Source organism: Ahaetulla prasina, chromosome 2, assembly GCF_028640845.1.
Source record: "Ahaetulla prasina isolate Xishuangbanna chromosome 2, ASM2864084v1, whole genome shotgun sequence".
NCBI classification, from domain to species: Eukaryota; Metazoa; Chordata; class Lepidosauria; order Squamata; family Colubridae; genus Ahaetulla; species Ahaetulla prasina.
In genome coordinates, this window is record NC_080540.1 from 105,435,146 (window position 1) to 105,458,421 (window position 23,276).

At 39.3% G+C, this 23,276-nt stretch overlaps 1 protein-coding gene across 1 annotated transcript in view; it reads left to right on the forward strand.

Moving 5' to 3' along the window:
- Positions 1-9,847: 9,847 nt before the first annotated feature.
- NEURL1B (neuralized E3 ubiquitin protein ligase 1B) overlaps positions 9,848-23,276 on the forward strand; it is a 253,824-nt gene continuing 240,395 nt past the window's right edge. The window contains exon 1 of the mRNA XM_058166273.1: positions 9,848-10,059. Within this exon, the coding sequence (XP_058022256.1) occupies positions 9,963-10,059 (97 nt within the window). The 5' untranslated portion in view covers positions 9,848-9,962. The remainder of the gene's footprint in view (positions 10,060-23,276) is intronic.

Here is a 23,276-nt window from a genome sequence, read left to right on the forward strand (position 1 = left end):
TGAGGAGCTCCCTGTCTAGACTGGCTCCCCAAGGAACTTACAATTAAAATGCCACCAGGGTGTAGGGTAGCATTACATGTTTCTTTCTACTCCAAATGCCTTTTTGTCTATGGAAGAATAGAATAGAATAGAATAGAATAGAATAGAATAGAATAGAATAGAATAGAATAGAATAGAATAGAATAACAGAGTTGGAAGGGATCTTGGAGGTCTTCTAGTCCAACCCCCTGCTTAGGCAGGAAATCCTACACCACTTCAGACAAGACGTTTCATAAGAAGGTTGTCTGATATGTTATTAAGACTGGCCCATGGAGTGCTTATATCTTGTTCAATGAGCGTCTGTTGTCTTTTCTGCCACAGATACACACAGGAAGCTGTGGTTGGTCTCTATTTTCCAATGCTTAAAGTATGTGGGGTGAATAACTGTGGGATGTCTGTGATAGGAAGAGGCATTCAGTACATGAAAACCAACAGTAAATCAGTTTGATAAAGCAAATCAGATGCTGCCACCTTTTGGTCAAGGGGAGAAACTGAACCTCAGGACATCTATACAGTAGCGGTTGATTGATAGGAACCCGAGGTCTATTCCTAATCCAAGGGCTATGCTGATTCATGACTGGCCCATGGAGTGCTTATATCTTGTTCAAAGAGTGTTGTCTTTTCTGCCACAGGTAAGTGGCAGAAAAGTGGCATATAGGTACAGTAAGCTGTACCTATATGGTAGGATCCCCACTATTAATTTCTCATTTTTCCTAGAGTTATCTTATTTCCACTTTGTTGTTATAATAATAAGGATAGGCTTTACATTAAGTTAGCAATGCTGGGTGACTTTAGGAGACTTTAGGAGACTAATCAGGAAATGAAAATCAGAAGGTGCCTGCTAGCATCTTTTCTGGCTAAAAAGCACAAGTTTTTGTGAGCTGCTGCCGCTTCTTCATCAGATGCATAGACTGATCTATGAGTTAAACTGGGAAGAAGTGGAAGGGTAGGGAGGGGACAGAAGATTGATTAGGCCAGGGGTGTTAAACTTGTGGTCCATGGACTGGTTGTATCAAGCACTGGCCATGCCCGCCCCCCGGTTTAGTGAAGGGGAAAAAAGTTGCAGTACGTCTCATGACGACAACATGACAACGCGAGTTTGACACCCCTGGTTTAGGCAAATGCAGGTTACACATGAGACGGATTACAAGTATGTTTCCAGTTAACACACCTACTGTGTTAAAAACCCACTGTGTTTGTTTAAACCTTCTAGACTGCCCGAAACTCTGAAATTCAGCAATCTCTCCCTCAACAGTACTGTTGGAAATCTCATTTTTCCAAGATAGTCATTCTGGGGATTGTCGAAAGTGTCCTAGGACTTTGATATAGTCTGTTATTATTTTGTCCTTGTTTTGATGCCATATTTGTGTCCATTTGTTCTTTTGCACAAATTTTGTCTCATTTGTCCAGAGGGGCATTTCTGGCAGATGTTGGGATACAGGATATCCCAAGTGAAAGTGCCTCTGATCTTGTGTGCGTACCTGCTGAGCTGGGGCCTCTGATGGTGTTGTGGGTGTAGCTGATGGGGCAAATTAAAGAACAATGTATGCTTGTAACCTATATCTGCACAACCAGCTTTTCTTCCTTTCTTCTCTTCTCCCTTTGCCAATTCAAACCCTACATCAATAAGGTCTAGTCACTCTGTGCACCTGGTGGTGACTTACAGCTCAGATTCCTTCTGATTTTTGGTTTCCAGGGACTAACATAACTCTCCTCCTACAGCAGGGGTGTCAAACTCGCATCGTCACGGCAGCATCACATGACGTATTGCAACTTCCCCCCCTTCTCTAAACTGGGTGTGGGTGTGGCCAGCACATGACGCATCTGGCCCGATGGGCCATGAGTTTGACAATCCTGTCCTACAGTGTATAGTGGGAAAATGGGCTATATTATCACAATCCTTGCATAGGTCTTAATTAGCTCAAGAAATTACCTTCTCTCTCTCCCTCTCTCTCTCTCTCTCTTTCTTGTTCTGATATTATCTCCCCAAGAAGCAAACACAGTGACTAAAGAGAGGCAAGGCATCTGCTGACTGGTGCTCTTTTGCATTCTCCCATTGGCCAAAAGAAACACAGAGCACAGCCCTGAGGTCCTTAAGAGGCAAAGACTGTGCCTATTGCAAATGCCTTGATGTGTATAAATGAGGCTTTAAATTTTGCCCCTCAGAGGTCTGATAAAAGATGTTCCATTCCTTACACATATAAGCATCTCTGAGAATTACATGGTTTAGCTCAGGGCTGTCAAACTCCTGGCCCCTGGGCCAGATGTGTCATGCACTGGCCACTATTAACCCCATTTTAACGAAGGTGGGGGAAAGTCCCGATATGTCTCATGATGTCACTGTGATGATGTGAGTTTGACACCCCTGCTTTAGCTGGTCCTTTGAAAATGAAATATTAAACCAAAAGAGTCGAATTGTACTACACAATGGGGCAGGGGAGGAGGAATAATTTGTAATCACCAGTTGCTACTGAACTACAATTTCCATCACTCCATCCAGCCTCCTTTAAGGGATTTAGCTATGTTAGCTAAGAATTCTGGTAGTGTTGTTTCAATACATGGACGTAAAGAACACCAGATCAGAGAAAACTAGCTAAGGTGATTCCTGGGGAATTGCTAGCTATGTTGTAAGGAGTAATGATAACATTTCAAATTATTTTCTTGCCACGAAAGAAGTACTATAAAATGTTAGATTTCTATTTGGAGCACAGTAACTTGCAGGAGTGACTGAATTTTCATGGACATTTTAATTAGATGTTTTGATGAATGACCTGGTAGAGAAGAAAAGGGCTGATGAAATGTCCAATGACAGCCAACCCCAAGTTGGTGTTAATACAAAGAAGAAGCAGGAAATTATGTAGAATAAATTCAGTGACCTCATGAGCTGGATCAGCTGAAAGGGAATGAAATGTAAGAGGAGCAAGAATAAGGTCATGCCTTTGAAGGCAAACAATGGGTGTATTTGTTGTTTGGTGGAGCTCATTTAGAAACAACTGAACAGGAAAAAGGTTTCAGGCTACTGGCTGACACGCACCTATGAGCTGTCAGTGTGAGGAAGCTACATAGAAAAGGTAAATACAGATCCCAAACCTATGACATGAAGCCTTTCTAAAGAAAATCAAGATCAGCAATGGAGTCAAAGAATGTAAGACTCTGCACTTAATTTTGAATGTATATGCATAGATGGCAGAGGTGGGCTGCTGGGAGTTCGGGAGAATCTCTAGCTAAGATTCTGTGCAGTTCTGAGAACCCCCAAATCCCACTCCTGGCTAGTCCTGCCCACCCCACCCCGCCTCTCCTAGGAGTCCCCACACGACCCGTTTTGGATGCAGGTAATTGCAGGATGCGCGTGGAGGGTGAAAAACGGGTCTACTGGAAGTTCAGGAAGGCCAGAAATGGGGCTGTTTCCAGCCTCCAGATGGCCTTCAGAGCCTGGGGAGACCGTTTTCGCCTTCCTGGAGGCTGGAGAAAAAACTCCAGAGCCTAGGGAGGGCAAAAACACCCCCCCCGTGGTGCAGGAGGCCGACTAGGCCATGCCCATCATGGCCATGCTCACCCAGCAACCAGGCAGAAAACCCCTTGCTAAAATTTTTGAAGCCCATTCCTCCATACCCCACTATTCAGTCAGAACTGAAGAAGATTCTTGGATGAGAAGTTAAATGTTTTCAAGAAAAGAAAAGAAAAGAAAAGAAAAGAAAAAAGAAGGAAGGAAGGAAGGAAGGAAGGAAGGAAGGAAGGAAGGAAGGAAGGAAGGAAGGAAGGAAGAATGAATCCAGTTGCCTTTTGGGACAACCATCACCTGGATGACTGAGAATCTCCATAGACATTCAAAAACTACATCTTTAAAATTTTACATAACGATGACAAAATAGAATAAATATAGTAAGTCATAATTTAAAATGAGTGCTAATATCTTCATGTCAGCTGATGAATGCCTTCCAGAGCAATCAGGTTTTGACCAGGTACTAGTGGTAGCCGTCCTCATTTCAGAGGACAGTTTGTCCCAGGAAGAACTGTTTTCAGCAGATTTCACATTGTACAGAGTTATTGATCTCTGCTTGGCTAGATCAATAACTCTGTACAATATCATATTTTTAATGGATTATGAACTGGAACAGAAAACCAATTAAATAAAAAATGCATTGGGCAGATTGGACTATGTCTCTTGGGTATAGCATATCGTGCATTCAACTTGCTATTTGTCGTTATTTTACAGTACAAAAAGGGAAAGATAAATTTCCCCCTCTAGTGGCTTACTTTAGTAAAACAGTGGTTACAGTATGGGTGAAGCATTTTGCTACTTAAAAGTAGGTTGCCAGATTTATTTCAAGTGAAAAAATTAAATAAGGAAATAGGGAGTGTATAAAAAGCTAGAATCCCCAAGGGATTTATACAAATAATCAGGAAACACTTTTTTTATGCTAGGCATAAAAAAAAACCATGCAGTTCAGTGGTGAAATTCAATTTTTTTTACTACCGGTTCTGTGGGCGTGGCTTGGTGGGCGTGGCTTGGTGGGCGTGGTGAGGCTTGGTGGATGTGGCAGGGAAAGGATACTGCAAAATCCCCATTCCCTCCCCACTCCTGGGGGAACGATATTGCAAAATCTCCATTCCCACCCCACTCTGGGACCAGCCAGAGGTGGTATTTGCCGGTTCTCCAAACTACTCAAAATTTCCGCTACTGGTTGTCCGAATTACTCAAAATTTCCACTACTGATTCCCCAGAACCTGTCAGAACCTGCTGGATTTCACCCCAGATGCAACTTTTTTTTTTTATTTTATTTGAATTTATATCCCGCCCTTCTCCGAAGACTCAGGGCGGCTTACATTGTGTAAGGCAATAGTCTCATTCTATTTGTATATTTATATACAAAGTCAACTTATTGCCCCCCCCAACAATCTGGGTCCTCATTTTACCTACCTTATAAAGGATGGAAGGCTGAGTCAACCTTGGGCCTGGTGGGACTCGAGCCTGCAGTAATTGTAATTGCAGGCAGCTGTGTGTTAATAACAGGCTGCATTAGCCTGGTGAGCCACTTCCCAGCCCTTCCCAATCTTCTTTTCTAAGATTGTCCTATTTTACTTGCTGTACTTTAGGAAATGGTAATCTGATGGCATCAGATTAAACAGACTGGGAGAAAATGCTCAGAGAAGTAGTGTGTGAGAGAGAGTTGTTGCATGCCATTTGGGTCAATTTCACCTCAAAATTACAAATCCCTCTACCACTTATTGAAGTTTAATCTAATTGGGGTTGCCAGGTCTGGACTGCAGATATCCAGATGACCACAGGATGGCAGCAAAGAGATAAAGAAACACTGCAACTCCATTGGGGTGATGGCACTACTGCCCATTATTGGATGAATAATATAAAAAATAAAAGTTCTGGAGTTTCTCCTAGAGCAGTGGTTTCAAACTCAAGTGTAGGGTGCTTAAATCTAGCCTGCAGGGCCAGCCTGGAAATAGAAAAGGACCAGCCTGCAGTACCTCTGGCAGCCAAAACCTCTACCCCACATTTTGGCCAGCAAAGTGCTGCAGGAGGCATCCAACCGGTCTCCCCCCTCCTCCCCGATCGGCCTGCAGAGGAGAACTACAGTGCTGATCCGGCCCTCGAAGAAATCCAGTTTGACACCCCTGTCCTAGAGAAAGATCTTCTGTCACCTCCTGAATGTGTGGATTTTTCTCTAGATTTGCTATTCCTGAACCAAACCATTTAGACGCCATGAAGAAAGCTACTTTAGGGTGAAAGTTTCCATAGGCAGCCAGCTTCCGCTTTCACAGACATGGAACCAAGTGAATCAAATATATTACCCTTTTGTGGTTCTGGTTCAGAGGAACATATTTCTGGGCAAGTGATGCATCAAGTTTTGGTGACACACAGCAGTTCTTTTCATTTCCGTGATTCTAGTCTGCAAAGCCTGACCTCTTTCAGGAAATAAACGATACCTTCTCAGTGGGAATATTCAGCGTTTTAAGTGCTTGAGTTGGATCTTCCTTTGGGAAAATAAAAGGCGCGCCCTGAGCTTCAGAGGAGCTTTGTGACTGAGAGGGGAAGTTCTTCTCTTAATTGAAATTCTTCAGTTGTCTTGTTCTAGGAATTCTGTCCTTGGCAGAGTCTTCATAAAGAAAAAAATTTCATTTTCCACATACTGTTACCACCACTACAAAGTGAGCATAGCCAGCAGATATTTCACTCTATGCTTCAGATTTTGATGAAGGGATTTTTTTTTAATTTGCTGACACATGGAGGTTTCTTATCTGATTTTCCTGGGAGGATGACTCTTTTTGTGGTTAGTATCCATATCATATGTCTTTTATAGTTATAAATGTGGGTCTTGTTCAATCACTGACAGCGTGATTAGCATTAGTTCATTCTAGATATTATTTTCTGCCACTTTTCTCTTAAAAGAGGCCAATACTTCCTAGATTGTGATTTTTTTTTTTATTTGCAGTCCTGCACACCAGAAAGATGCTTTAGAATAGTGGAATGCAGTTCTATGAAGGTTTGGAGCTATTACGTTGGTTAATGTGCTAGAAATAACCTAATAGTTTGTAGCTTCAAATGGAAAAGATAAGAAATGCATTAGCAGGAGATTACTAGTAGCCAGATATCACAATCATTCCAGTGCTTGCACTTGGACAACCGTTATCAAAGTTCTCTCAAATGCTTCTTTCACGGCAACGTCACTCAAAAGCTGAGAGAAACACATCTTGGGGCAACTAGATTGATGTCAGCATTTTTTTCAGGAAAGCGAAGCGCCAAGATGCACTGCTACAGGAAATCAGGTCGTTATTTTCAAATGGGATGAAAATTGTTTTGCACCACTGACTAACAAAGTATTAAGTAATTTCATACTTAAACAAAGGAAGCCAACAATCAAAATATTTTGATTTTAGGAATATAGGAAGCTTCTCTATATTGAGTCAGACCATTGGTTTTCCTAAACTTGTATTTCAGGAGAGAGATCCGAGAGGCTTGAATCTGGCGATTTTTCGGGTGCCAAAAATATGCAATGCCACTGAAGAAACGTAATAGCAAATAATGTGACTAATACATGACAAAGTTACAGTTGCATAATTAAAACTTTTTTATAGACATCTACATGTGTTTATATATGTAGCTCTTTCCAGGTGCTACTTGTGAGAAGAGGACCTATATTAGTGGTGGATTGCTCCCTGTTCTGTCCGGTTCTTTAGAACCGGTAGTAAAAGTGGCGGGAGGCTCCACCCACCCGCTCGGATGTCACAATTGACAATCTGCGCATGCGCACACTCCCGTTGTGAACCAGTAGTAAAGGTAAGTAGAACCCACCCCTGACCTATATGTAGAAAAGTAAGTCTACCGCCATACTTGCAAAATTCTGGATGAACATTAGCTGGCAGCACAGAGATACAAGCCACTCTACTGTGCCGCACAGATTTGGAAGTCATACCTCTGTCTTTCTACATTTTCCTTTTATACAAGTAACTCATGAAAAAAAATCTGGAATTTGTATATCTCCATCTAAGGAGGGACACCCTTGTTATTTTATGCTGGGTAGTCATGTTGAGACGGTTTAATACTCAATCTGGATAACATAGTGACTTCCAGAGAAATACCAGGACAGGAGATATAAGGAAGAAACCTCTCAAAGAGACTACAGGTATCCTCATTTAGTAACTGCCTCACATAGTGACTGTGCAGAGTTAACACGGTGATGAAAAAGTAACTGGGACCAAACCTTGCATTTACAACCTTCACAGATCTGTAAAACAAAGTGAGTTCATAAGCTCAGTTGCAGTTTCACTTATTGACCACTTTGCTTACAGACCAAGTTGCCAGTCCCAGTTGTAATCATTAAATGAGGATTACTTGTAATGTCAACATGAGGATATGAGTTCGTGTTAGTGCTGTTTCAGGCCTCTAATGTTGTCTTGACTTTATATGCATAATCTCTTAGGAAATGGGTTGGCAGATAGGCAGATATATCGTGTTCTAATCAAACTAACCAAGTCTTGGTTTGGAAGAGCACCACTGAGCACTAGATTGCTTGCATATAATATAGCTGCTAACTTCTGAGTTGTGTGAACACAGTCATAACAAACCTATTTTCATGATAATCATAACTCTTGCTACTTTGCTCTCATCTCATGATCTTGTCCTGTGATATTGCTAGTTAGTTAACATCATTATGGTTGCTGACCAGTACTATATGGTGCTACTATTCATCAGAGTTATATTTTAAACCATTTCCTTATTTGGGGACTCCAATCATCACTGAACCAATATAATTTTAATGGACCCTCCCCCCTTGCAGTTTTCAACAGTATCATAATTTCCAGATGACTTCAGCCTTCTTTCTTGATCTGACAACACTGATCTTCAGCACTCTGATTTAAGGAGAAATGTGCTGTCACATTATGTAATGGAATTACAGTAGCTTTTCTACCTCCTTAAATCAATCCTGTGTTGCCATAGCTTTCAGTTGGGTGGAATCTCTGATGCTTTGCTACACACTGTCTTAAAAGCAAAATCAGTCCTTTAATTATGTTTCTCAGTGAAAGTTATAAGCACAGGGGGAACCACAAGGTACAATTAAAAATGTCAAGATGGCAACCATGATGTTGCAAAGCTCCATACTAAAAATCAGATGGGGCTTTTATTTTGGCAGAATTTCTCTATGGAGAAAAGTCCTGAAACTCTATGCTCCTGATTTCTCTCATTTTGATCAGTGGCTGATGCTCCTCTAAGTTTAGGGTGGGGGGAGGAATATCCCTCAACCTCTTCCTTTGGAACCCACATCTGCAGTGGAGAAAAAGGAAAAGGCAGAACAATAGGAAAGCTGCTTTGTTTCACCTTTGCTTCACACTTTTTGGGTTTTGGATCGAAAGGTACAGACTGAAATCAGGGAAGGGTACTGATAAAAAAACAAACGTGCCCCTATATTTTTTTACACGCAGGGAAGTAATTAAGAGGGCTCCTTGGTGCTAGGCACTAGCACTGATGGTGTTACCTAGTTCGGGAAATGAAAGGTCTGCAAGAAACGTTGGTACCGAAATGCCTGCAAAAAAACAACCAAGCTCAGAGAGCACCAAGGATAGAATAGAATAGAATAGAATAGAATTTTATTGGCCAAGTGTGATTGGACACACAAGGAATTTGTCTTGGTGCATATGCTCTCAGTGTACATAAAAGAAAAGATACGTTCATCAAGGTACAACATTTACAACACAATTGATGGTCAATATATCAATCACCCCTCATTTTAATTCTGAGCTACAAATATTCTCATTTATTAGTAATTAAGAATATAGAAGCTCTTCGCCAAACTAGTTCCATCTAGGAGTGGTGCTGAGATTGCAGCTTCCACAATTTCTAGCCAGCTGGGCTAGGCTGGTTAATAGCATTATAGCTCTTCTGACGCTTCGCTTCTTCCCCACCCCTCCCACCTGTCTGCGATTCCCAGGTCTGCAGATCCGACCTGAAACCCTTTAGCCCAGGGATCTCCAACCTGGGCAACTTTCAGCCTGCCAGACTTCAACTCCCAAAATTCTGGGAGTTGAAGTCCGGCAGGCTGAAAGTTGCCCAGGTTGGAGACCTCCGCTTTTAGCCTGCCCTGTAAACCTGCAAGGAAGCTGCGGCTTCTGGCGCTCCAGCGGCGGGGCGGAGCCTCCCAGCCGCGGCGTCCTTCCTTGAGGACAAGGCTGAGCCGGGAGCCCGCGGCTCGCCCCGCTCGCCCATTGGTCGCTCTCCTCGCCCACGTGCCGGGTTTGAACTCGCGCTCAGGCGGGAGAACTGGCAGCTGCCAAAGGCCGAAGTCTGCCTCGGCGCCCTTCGCCTGCTGCTTTCGGAGAGTTCGGAGCGGCGACCTCCCCCCACCCACCCACCATCCCGCGCGCTTTCCGACCCACGGGGGAAAGAGACCCCTGGCACGCGCCTCCTAGCCATGGGCAACGCGGATTCTGCCCCCCTGGCAGCGGGGATCCGGATCAGCTTTAGCAGCGGGTCTAGCAGCTCCTGGGTTCCCCAGGTCCTTCCTCTAGGTAAGTGTACCTGCGACACGAAGTGTCCGGTAAATGTGTTCGGACGACACCTTGAACGAAGTAGCAAGCACGTTTCAACTGACCTGAGTTGAAGTGGCTAACTTCGGGGTTTAGCTTGTTCGGTGAGCTCGGAACAATTGGTTTAATTGGACCACCCGTGGAAGCGCTTGGTTTTACGCGTGGTGCACCTATGGCTGATCCTTGACAATTTTGCATTAAGCCTACATAGAAATAATAGGTAGTCTGATGTTCTCTGTGTTGAGCAACAGGGCTCGTAACTGGTGATTTATGGGCTGCGCTGAGCGGGATTTTTAAGAAGTCTCAAATTATGGAAGATACCACCTTACCCCTTGAATGGTTTGGGAGCAGGCATAGAATTTGAGCAGCACAGTAGAAAGTTTCAGATGGGCTTGAGCTACAGAAAACAAGATTTTGGAAACAAACCCAGCCGACACCCCACCCGGGCTTGGAGCATTGCGTATTGTAGGAAGCCAGCCTCTTATAGCTAATCTGATAGTTACGTACTTGCTTCAGTCATCTGGATGAAATACATATGGGTGGAGTTTGTATCATGACATCACCACACCTGACATTTCGATGCATGCTTGATGTGCAGGGGACACTTTTATTTATTGTACAAATGCAGGCTGGGATAAAATAAGACAAAAGAGAATAGTCAAGTAAGACAAAAAAGGGTAGTAATGAAACTGCACAGAGATAGAAAAAAAAAACACCTACATAATACACTCAGTTGAGTTTACATATCCAGTAAAAACCTCATGTGATTTGGTTTTGGCCCTCTGAAACACCTGTATTTTAAGATTCTGGAAAGCCAGCAGTGAGGCTAATCTCCAGTGAGTGACTCATTCATAATAAGGGACTACTGTTGAAAAGTACTGCTTGTGAGCTCTGAGCTCCTGTACCTCCACTGTAGAGGGAAACCATAGTATATATCAGGAGTCTCCAACCTTGGTTTCTTAAGACTTGTGGACTTCAACTCCCAGAGTCCCTCAGCTTGTAAAGCTGAGGAACTCTGGGAGTTGAAGTCCACAAGTCTTAAAGGGACCAAGGTTGGAGACCCCTGGTATATATGGATGGAAAGTCCATGTTGGATAGATGGCTCTGCTTCTCTGTGAAGAAGAAAGCCCTCTTAAGTATCCCGGTGCCAAGGTATTTAAAGATTGGTAAGTATTTTTAATGGCACCCAGAAACCTATTAGTAGCCAATGCAGTGCTGGTAAAATAGCATTATGCCTATGGCAACTGCTTTTACTAATATATGGGTTGGCACAATTTATACTCGTTGCATTTTATGTCCAATATCGAATGCATTACTATAATTCAGTTAGGTAGTGAAAAGAGTATGAATTACTGCAACTTTAGATATATAAATTCATACCAATAAATCTGTTAATTAATTTTAAATCTCAAGAGTTATAGTGTGCTGCATATTTTATGCAGTTATTTTAATGTGTTTTGGCAAAATATCAACATTTCTTTTGTTCCTAACGGAGTTCCTAACAGAGCTTTGCAAAAGTGTGTTTTGTTTATAAAAAAAATAGCTTTAATATGCAGTTCAATACGTTGGAAAGTTATGAAGAGACATGATTCCATTCATACAGTAAATCTTTTTTGCATATTCCAAATATTTTGTTTGCATTATTTTATTATAGCTTGGCCTTCTGTCCTTTGGAATAATGGTATTTAAAAATAAAAATGATATTCTTCTGGCAATTTAGCAATGTAAAATATAAAGACTTTTAAAAATTCTTTCAGGAAACCTGATGCTTTGTGCTAATTTATTTAATCTAGCTCTGAATTTTATTTACACTTATTAGGGAATAATAATCAGTTTTATTCTTTTTTGCGGTTATGCTGTTTGTTTAAATAAAAATATAAAAAAGCTCATTAAATAGATATTGGACCTGCTTAATCATGACATACTAGTTTATATGCAAGAAAAATACTTTTGAAGGAAGAACTTGACTAATGTTTGTCATAGTTAATCATCTACTTCTTGATCTCTTGTAGGAAGAACCAAATATATATGCTGGAAAACATATGTTGCCACAGGGAGTTTCTATATCATGTAATTTTAAATTTGGAAAGTCAAGATTTACAGGAATAATCCATAGTCTTGCATTAATGCATATAGGTCAGAGTTTCTTCTAGCCTAGTAGTATAGCATACACAGAATCAGCATCTATGCATTTTTAATATTAGTCCACTTTTAACAATAGTCCATATCACTAATTCCATCATCAAATCCAAAGTTCAAGCAGCTGCAGAATCAGTTGGTGCTGATTGGTGCAGTTGGAGGAAATATCTGTGCTCAGTAAGAAAGCCCAATACAGCAAAAAAAAAATCTTATGTTAATTAGGACTTTTTGGTTATGTTTATTTTATTTTAATCACTATAACATATTTATCACTGTATTTGCATTGTAAACTTGTATTTTACCATTTTTAAAAACTAATCAGAAGATAGAAAACAGTCGATATAAGTGATTCAGCTTCTACCTGGCAAAATCCATTTACAATATCCTTTTTGGATATTTGGATATCTTGATGGCAACAGGGATTTCAAGTGGAATGTAGGGGGACATTGTTACAAAGTTGAGACCAGATTTTCTGTCCCAGAAAGCTATATCATTTAAGGAACTACAGTATAGCTTCCTTTATAATAAAATGTTTGAATCCAATCATATTTGCCAGATGAAGTTAAATGCAACGTATCTGATAAGTATAAAAGAAAAACAAACAAACAAAACTTGGAAGTACACACACACACACACACACACACACACACACACACACACACACTCTTCGTTCATTTCACTTTTTATGTTAAAAATGTCTGGATTTCCACAAAGAGTTCTCCATATCAGCTCATAGGGGCAGCATCCTCCTAGAATCTACAGTTAGCTGCCCTAGCTCCTTTTTCTCTGCTTTCTAATTGCGTTCCCAATGTTTCTGTTGTGTCCCAAAGTGAAGAGCCAACAGTGGCAACATTCCGGTCATTCTTGAAGAACAAAAAGCACTTGCTGTTGTCTTATTATGCTAATTAAACTAGTTTTTCTAGCCAGCAATGTTAAATTGTTACCACTAGGGGGCACCCTGTATTCATAGCTAAAGCAATCTTTAATTAGCTGGTGACTATACATCAGCTGATTATTTATTAAGGCTAAATTAATGATATGGCTTAGTTTTGAAAACTCCCCTGTTGGCAGAATGAAGAGGATGCAACCTAACCTGCAGAATATTTTCTCCTATGATAATGCAGTGCAGATTTAAATACAGAGAAAAAATAATTCTACAACAATGGCATATTCATATCCACCAATCCAATTCAATATAAGAAAGCATCAATGAAAATTTGAATAATTATTAAATTGATAGCCTGTCTTTTGTTCAGGAGCTCAAAGAAACACAGGTAGCACTCTCCTATGTTTTTCTCACCATGTGATTGAGTGTATGTTGGACTACAAAAGAAAGACTGGCCCAATGTCAGAGTTGTAAGAGGTTTATGTGCTTGGATAAACTACTGTTGTAATCTTCCTGGATACTTCCATTTGGGAGTTGAAGTCTACATATTTTAAAGTTGCCAAGTTTGGAAAACACTGATTTAAAATGAACCAGTTGTCCCAAGTTTACTGTATGTAGATGAACTAACATTGTGGCTTAAAGGAGCAACCTGAAGTCCTAAATTGGAGAAATACAGGGAAGTACAAAGTGAACCGTGTTACCGACTCAACGTGTATCTTCATGGCATTTACCTGGGAATGTAAATGTGTCGAAACAGTGTGCTTAATCTATAAGGTGAGTTCCTTTCCCACTCCTGCAGTGAGAAAGCCATATTAGCAGGCTACAGATATTGCAATATAATGAAGAAACTCTGTAACTATTTTTTTTTCAGGCAAATTTTTCAAAGCTTTGGAGTGAGATTATGGGTACACAACTAAGATATTGTGCATTCTTTCCCAAAGGCAAAATACACTGTATCTAGGATGCTTGTGCTTATTTTATGTGCATAAACAGCAGACTGGCTGCTGTTTGACGTGGCATGTTTTGGAGTGGGAGGGAATCATTCTTGCCAACACGTTGGCTGTTCTTTACTCAGTACAGAAGTTCAGGAAGAGAAATGGGTGCTTGTGTCTACCGTCTATGGTGCTGTCTTACTTTGATGGGAGTCAGAGTGTTCTCTTAAGATTCCTGGGGGAAATGTGTAGGAGGGCAGGAGCCTTTGGGAGCCTTCGTAATACTTAAAATTATTTCAAAACTTCAGATTTGGCTAGAGAGAAGAGGCTCTCTCAGTCAAACCAAATGAAAGCTCAAAGATTGTATCTCTCATACAATAAAATCATCTTCATAAAGGAATCCTTTACTGCACTTGATGTGACACAACTCATTCTGCGTATGAACGGCTCATCTGCCTCTGAATCCTACTAGGTGCAGAAAACATAAGAACAGATTTTGTACACAGGTGGTCCTCGAGTTATAACTGTAATGGATTCTGTCCATCATTTTTCATAATTTATGATGGTTGTAAAGCAAATCAGTCATGTGACTGATTTGATTTTATAACTTATTTTGTAGCAGTGGTTAAGAGACCACTGCAGTTATTAAATGAACCAGTAATTCACTATAGTAAGCTTTTGTCAAAAACCAGGAGTAAATGTTAGTTTTCGGTAAAATTGTCTTAAAACATGGCCAGGTGATCACAGGATGCTACAAACAGCTTTAAATGTAACCCAGTTGCCAAGACCCAAAGTATGGTCCCATGAGTGTGAGGGAGCCCCTCCCATCAGAATTTCAAATCCAGGTCATAAGTATCCATTCCTTTCCCCCCAGGTAAGTCTGTTGAAACTTTGAATGGTCCCTAAGTGACTGTTTATAAGTTAAGGGCTATCTGTAATAACAAGAATGTTGATGTTTTGGGGACAGTGTTGTTCAGTGATGATAGAAGTGCAAGGTTTTGCAATATATTTGAGATTGGCTTTTGCATTGGGATCACTTACTGTAAATATTTTGAAGATAATTGCAAGAACGTGTTTTTCTACAGTACATTGAATCCCTGAAATAATCACGTATGTATTGATTATGTTAAGTCATGCTTTGTTTTAACGAAGATCCATTGAAAAAAACATAGCTGGGCTCACCACACAATGAAATTGTAAACCATGGTTTTTAAATTCATGGTTGCATTCCACACCATATCATTATGGCTAAATGCAATGAGTAAATACATGACCCTTGAAACGCATGGCCGTGTTTCTGTTATTTTTATAAACACATCCCTCCTTAGTTTCTTGGAGGCTGTTCCTGTATATTCCAAACAATCAAGTTCCTAGAGAAAAGGTCTCTACCATAATAGAATGTCCCGAAGGTGCTTTTTCAAAGAAAAACCAGAAAGTCCAGTTGCCTCTTGAAAAAGCACCTTTGGGATAGCCATGACCTGGATGACTGAGAAACTCCATAGACATTTACCGTAATAGAAGTTCCTAGTTCATATGGACAGTGTACATTGCAAGGGCAAATTAGATATGAACTGGAAGATATTAGATGAATTCTCTTTTAAACCAGAGCGGCAGGTCTAATTTTGATTAGAACAATGATCTAGGAAGATAAATGTTTAATCCTACCCCTGTGATGTAAAAGGATGCCTTTCCCTTTCCAATGTAGATATAATCTCAACAGAGGGAAAAGATTTGATCATTTTGTCTCAGCATGGCCAGGATAAAATTAGCACCGTGCACAGCAATAAAGCCCTTGAAAAGATCTCATCTGTTTTGACCTCAGGTTCAAGACATCAGTGGGTACAAATGAAGGAGGGCCATTTCCTTTGAATCTTCCAACACTTGTCAAAAGAGATTATTGACTAAAATGAACTTTTATTTGATTAAGCACAATTGTTCCCAAAGCTATGTTGGCCTCTATTTTATAAACTTGCTTGAGGCTAAGAAGGACTGTCCCTGAATATGAACACTTATAATGAAATTGGACTTGCATTTGAAACAAGAGCAGAGAAGAGACAACGCGATCTTTGCAGAAGGACAACTCTGAATGATTTTGTTAGCCGAGGATGATATGTAGGTTATGCATTTTTGCCACATAAGGTATATACAGGAAAACCTTGATTTAATGGGTTGGTCAGTGGGAAAAGGTATCCATTAATCCTGTATGTCCATTAAATCTGAAAGGAACTTTTGTGCATCAATAAAAAGCCCATCTGCACTTTGCGCATCCATAAAAGCATGCATTAATCATCCCGGTTCTTTCAAGCTGGCAGAGCTCAGCATTGAAGCTGCCACCTTGTCCTATTAATATCCCCACTCCTATCACTAGTGCTGTGGGAATAGGGGAGTAATGTTTCCTTGTAGTCACCCACAGCTGAGCTCTCTTACCATTTTCTTTGTCATCTTTCAGCGTTTTCGAGCTAGATTGTGGCATGGGGCAAAGCCTGCCTTTATCAACCCCCAGTGTTCCCATGGTTGCTGTCATGGTGAAGCTGCTCAGCCCTAATCTTCCCAGTGGCTTTTCCAGAAACATCAGTAGCAGCTCAGATTAATAGGCTGTGCCCACTCCTTGAATGGGATGACTTCAGGGAAGCCCATTGAAGTGAGCTTTACTATATTGCTATCAGCAGACCTCTGTTTCTGGCTACCACATTTAGCCTGTCAAAACAATTAAGCATATTAGATAATGTTTTAGGGGAGCTTTCTTCAGCATAAGCACCAGTATTCAACAGTGAGTGGAACTTTTAATTCTGATGCATCTGGAAGACAACGGCAAGGTAAGGTGGTACTCAAGGAATATGTATTCAAGGTATTCAATAATGCTAACAATTACCTTTTTTACATAGACATACAAAATTATGGCCCATCATCTGCAAGCATCTATCTAGTGCTGCTGAGTTTCGCAGATGACATTTCTTCAAATAAAGAAGCATTGGAAGAAATACAACATTTGGGAAAGGTTCAGAATTTCTTTTATCTCCTTTTCCTGATTTTATAGGAGTTTTATGGTTTCTCAAATGTAAACCTCTTTGGGGGGGAATAGGAGGGTTTTGTTTTAAATTAAAAATTGTATATCAATGACCTAATGCTAGTGCATTTTTGCTGTATATTCCTGGGGCTGTTTGGAATGCCTCCGTCTAGTACTTACAGGTATAGGAAACTGTGGGAGGAAGACATCACTAAGGAAACAGTTCTGGCTTTATGTGATAGAACAGATGCTAAATATTTGAGCCTATGTAGACTTTCCTGTGGTTCCTAACTAATTAATTCTATGGATAGCAACAAGAGACAGACATTTAACAGATTTCTACATCTTTAAGAATACTAATCAAAACCTCTAAGACAGTTCCATGCTTTAGTCACAACTTTTGGAAGAGAAGGTTTAGTTCTTCTCTTCTCAGCAATGACTCCTTGAAAATGTCTCCCATAGTAATGGGATTTTAAAATTCTTTCCTTGATTTCATATTAAGGCTTCTTTGTGTACGGGTAAAGAAAGTTAAAAGCTGCTGCCTTGAACTGACAAGACCCTAATCAATTTACATACAACTAAAACTCTAGTGTCTGATGCTTTGTAACCTTCAGTTGGGCAAAATTGGAAGTTTAGGGGAAGGAAGGAAGGAAGGAAGGAAGGAAGGAAGGAAGGAAGGAAGGAAGGAAGGAAGGAAGGAAGGAAAGTAAATTTCCAGTGCTTCTTGCCAGCTTTCCTACCAGGAAACTCAATGGGGAAACAGACAGGAAGTTGGAAGTCATGTCCTCCTTGTTATTTTCGCTCATCCATGGTCATTCTCTTTCTCTGTTTAGGTGAGGAAACATTTCTGAAATGATGGCCCAATGGGTTATGGGTTGTCTAATTTTTCACTAAAGGCTTTCTTTTGCCTCCTAGCACTAGGCAAATAGATGGTGTTGGTACATTCCTTTGATTTGTATTTCCTATTCTGTGCCTTCTTACTCTCTCGTAATCCTTTCTCGCCGATGAATGTAAAAATGAAAACATCTATTGTCTTCTAGTTAATTTTCCTAGCATTGGGGTGAGTATTCCAAAGGGTGGGTGGGTGGGAATGGGGAGAAAGACCTGTAAGATTTGTTCTTTTACCTGACTTCTTCATGAATCAATTTCTGGAAACCGTTCTTCTCATTTAGGCTCATCTGTCTGTTTGGGGTTGTATCCTTCTGACTCTGTAATGGAAAACAGAAGTACAATTATAAGCACAGTTGTGGTTGCATGATTTTCCGCATAGTGTCTGAGTTGTTGATACCCATTGTGGTTGCAGAACAAAAAACTAGGTAATCCTCAATATATTTGTTCAGTGACTGTTAAAAATACAAGGGTGCTGCAAAAGTCGACCCATGCCTCAAGTTATGGCTGTTGCATTGCCCCATCGTCAAGTGATCAAAATTCAGGTGCTTGGCAGCTGCCTGCATTTACAGCTGCAGAGATGCTTCCCCTCACCCACTTGTCTTCCTCCATCTGTGCCCTTTTGGTCACCCTGCACCCTGCCTTGCAAGCAGCCCCAGAATCACACGACTCTAGAGTTGACCGCCATTCTACAGGAAGCCTCTGTTTTCCCAGCCTTGGCCAGCAAGCACCGGCAAGCATTCTTTTGCATAGTTGCTTTCTTCCCCAAATGATTTATTAGCTCAGCCCCTTAATGTCAAAGTTGCAAGAAAGGGATCAGTAGAAAAGTGAGATGTGAGATAGAGAATGGTAGTTAACCGAAGGTATTAGCCTTCTGGAGGCAATGTGTGCTGAGCTGTGAGGAGTGAAAAGATTGTCTCTTGAATAGCTGCAGCTGCAAAGTGTGCATCCTGAGAGTTGTTGACTTCTTGTTGTGGGTGATTGCTTCCTGCTGAATAAACAGACTGTAGGAAGAATATAAGGGAGCCCGGTTTCAGGAAACAAGTTGATTGAGCTAGTGAACAGGGAGAACTAACAAGAGTTTGTCTGGAGAGGGGTGCGGAGAGCTCTGAACAAATGTTGCTTTAAGTCAAAAGTCAAGTATTTGGTCAATTTTAGAGCCTGAGAAAGAGTAAATAAATACTTTTCTTTGGTGGTTGCAAAAGAAAGAAAAATTAAGATACACAGGAGTCTGCAACGGTAGTATGCAAAGCTTGTGGCATATCTGGAAACAGCAGCCTGAGAAACATTTGCAATGAAGCCCATAGCCGTGCTTGAAGGAAAAGACAAAAAGACTGGTGTAAATGAATGGCCACATGTCATTTGATAAGAAGGGACTTGGATTTGTCAGTTCAAATAAAAGAGAATGCATCACACAAATGGACAGTGAAAGCAAACCTCGTAAGTCGGACAGATGGGACAGCAAGGTCAATGGGTGAGAGTAACAGAAAATATTTTAGATGTAGAAGATATTTTATGGTGCAGGAATTTAGAGTTTTGATGCCCTCATAAAAGAAATAGGTCCTGAGGATTCAGGGAAAGAAAAAGGAAGAATGGAGGTGAGTATGATGGACCGTCAAAGGCCAGAGAGGATACAACTGTGCCGTGTAAGAAGTCTATGAGGAGAATGATAATAATTGATGACTCACTGTTGTGAGAAAATAAATGTATCCTGATAAAGCCCTTTCGTTTGTGAAATGTGCTGTCCACCAGAATCAAAGATCAAAAAAATGACAAAACAATTTTAAGATTTATCAGCAGCACTGACATTTGTGCATTTTTGCTAATATACACTCTGTAAGGACAAATTCTATTACGAAGAACAGCTACAATTATATCCTCAGAGACTTCAGTGTTTTTGAAAGAACATTCAAGATTCTAGAGCAGGAGTGTCAAATTCACGGCGTCACGGCAGCATCACGAGCCTGAATTGAAATAAATGGAGAGGAAAAAATAAAACCCCCACCCACTGATCATGTTTATTATTGCCTGTCAAACCAAGGAGAAGATATGGACATTTCTAAAACATCAGGCTTTTCAGGTACAACTTGGCAATACATCACAAATCTCCTGACACTTCATAGCTTAGTTTGATTTTTCAGGTAGAACTTGGAACTCTCAGACCCAGCCTGGTAGATTAGAAATCTTTATTGTAGGAAAAAAGGAAGCCATACAAAAGAGCTAATTGTCCACTATCATTTATACCCCTGTAAATGACTAATACCCTTGAAGTTTCAACTCATGGCTTCTTACGCCAGTCCTGGTGAATTAATGGATGCTTGGCATGACACTTGGCCTTAAAGCCAAACAGCTGTATGTTTACATAACGGCATTGGTGTGCAGTATACAACTATTTCTGGCATAAAATTGTAATGATAAGCTTAATTAACTTGAAGTCTGTTGAGAAATAAGCTCTGCTAGTAATATTTCTAACTTGTTGACACATTTTTTCCTTCTTTTTTAATATTTTTTTTAATTTTTTAAAAACAAACATACATACAAAGAAACAGTACATTTTTTCTGAAGAGTATTTTTTTAAAATAATTTTTATTGCCTATTTCACCCTTAAAAACAAAATGAAGAAAAAACACAACAAAAAACCAAAAACACATTAAAAACACATAACAAACATAGCGTTACATATTTTACAGCTTGTCGTATCGGCAATGGTATATATTCTCTGTTCTTTTTTACTCAATCCTATACGTACTTATATTTATATTGGTTTCTATTTACCAATCCAATAATTTAAATTTCCTAATTTTAACTTAGTTAGATTAACAATCCAATTTATAATTTTGATTTCTTTTTTCCAACCAATCATATAATTTATTCCACACTTTGTAATATTCGACCCTTCCTCCTGGAACATTATTTTGTTTCCATACATATGCTGCAGCGATCCTTGCTGCTGTTAATAAATGAAGTATTAAGTATTGCAAAGATTTATCCATTTTTGAACTAATTATTCCCAATAGATAAAATTCCGTTTTGAATTCCATTTTTAGTTGGGTAATTCCCTCTAGCCAATTTTTGATTTTTTGCCAAAATTTTTTTTTATCTTGGGGCACATCCACCACATATGGTTGTACGTGCCTAGCTTATACCCACATCTCCAACAATTCGGTGGTAAATTTGGGAACATTTTGGCCAGTCTCACTGGTGCCAGATGCCATCTATGGAACATTTTATACAAATTTTCTTTATAGGCTACTGCCATTGTTAATTTATAATTTCTATCCCACAATCTGTCCCATGAATAGAGTATTGACCGAGTCAAAATTTATACAGCTTATAACATAAGTATTTCCCAAATATAATTTATATATTTCAATTTCTGCTATAATATTCTTTTTTTCTACCTTTTTATTTTTCATCTATACTTAATATTTAATATATAACCAATATTACCATCCATCCTACCCTCCAATCTTAATCTTGTTTCATTTCATTATCTTATTTCTCCATATATTATTTCATATATATTTCTCAAAGTCATCATATTTGTAAATCATCATCAGTTTGTTTTCTCTTATTTCCTTTATTCTGTTGAAACCCTTTAATTTAAACATAGTCATTTCCATCCTTAGTTTCTATTTTTTTATTGTAGCTTGATATTTCACATTTATTTCTTAATGTCAATTATTTTCTAAGGTGGACCAATTTATCATTTCTTACTTCCCTATTAAACATTTTACCAAAAACAATATATTTCTTCAGATTTGTTTTTCACACCTTTTTCAGATAGAAACATTATCTTAATCTCTTAATCATCTTCTTTTTCTTAATTTCTATTAATATCTTATTCAATTTCAATTTCATTTGAAGTTCCATTATCTTTACCCCTTCCAAATACATCATAATAAGGTCATATTAACCCTTCTACCATTCTTTTTGTATTTCACAATTTATATCATAATTAAATTTTTACAATATTGATATTAATACAATTCATTTAATTTGTATTACAATCACAAATAATAATACAGCTCACTTATTACTGTAGGTATATATCCTATTACCCTTCCTCCTTTCCATTAATTACTCCTTTTAACCATTTTCTCTTGGTCCATCCAGCAATCCACCTCTTAAAATTTTCCTCTCTTTATCCCATTCTCTCGTTTTCTTTTTTTCTTTTTCTTTTCTTTTTATAATTATTATGTCTTTTCTTCTGTATCCTTCCTTTGACTTTTAAATCCTTTACTTGTCTAGTTTGCCCTAAGTTCCATCTGATCTATTCCCCTTTTCTCCTCTCACATTTCTTATTTCCCCACTGTTGATTTCAGTGTAATCATTTAAGATTTTTGTGCCTAATCCTTCCCCTTTTCTTTTCTCTCTTGCTTCATCCTATCCTCTATTTTTGCCACTGTTAATCCCAGTGTAATCATTAAACTTATTTTCCTCTAGACTTTTCCCCTTTCCTTTTCTTCCCTTAGTTTGCTTCTTTTTTTGTAGGTTGTTTCCTCCTATCCCTTCTCTGTTTTTCATTGTTACTCCCAATGTAATCATTTAATTTTTCATCATCAATGTCTTTATCTTCAGTGCTGTTTTCTTGCTTCCTGTTCTTAGCCTCTTTATCCAATTGAATATGTTCTGACACAATTATATGACACAATTTCTTGTTTTCTATCAAGATTAGATGATACACGCATCATTTTGACATTCTGGTTTGTTTTTAACTCCAATTTGTTATTTTCACCTCCTTTGGTTGTTAAGATCAAACAGCTTAAAAGAAAACAAATCTTTCTTCAAACTTATCATGGCTGTTGTAGCTCAAGGTCACTGTAATTTTTTCCGGATTTCAAATTGTTCGTTGTAATGCTTTTTTTCTGCCAGCAGATGTCTCTCTCCAATCCACAAGTTTCAAATCAACAAAGTCGCAAAATATCCAATTTGTGTATTAAATCCGCTTATCAAATGCTTTTCAAGTTTTTTCTTTCTCTTCTTAATTTTATATATCCCAACGCCAAGAGCTTATTTCAGGGTTTAAAAAAAAATATTATTTTCGGAGAAACATGGTATTACTAGCTATTGTGATGACAGAAACAAAAGTAACAAAGAAAAAAACAGAATTACTTGGTTCCTATTTTGGTTCCGTATTCTTCAGTAACAACAAAATGTGTTCCTTGAAGAAACTCTGAAGGGCAGGATGATGGAGCAGTATTGAAATTTGGGATTGGTAAAAACGTGGACACAAACAACATCTATTTATCCTGAAACACTTTAAACTCGTGAACCAGATGAATTTCATCCTTGGATGCTGAAGGAACTAGCAAATGGCCTGCCTCAACCTTTATGTAGTATCTTG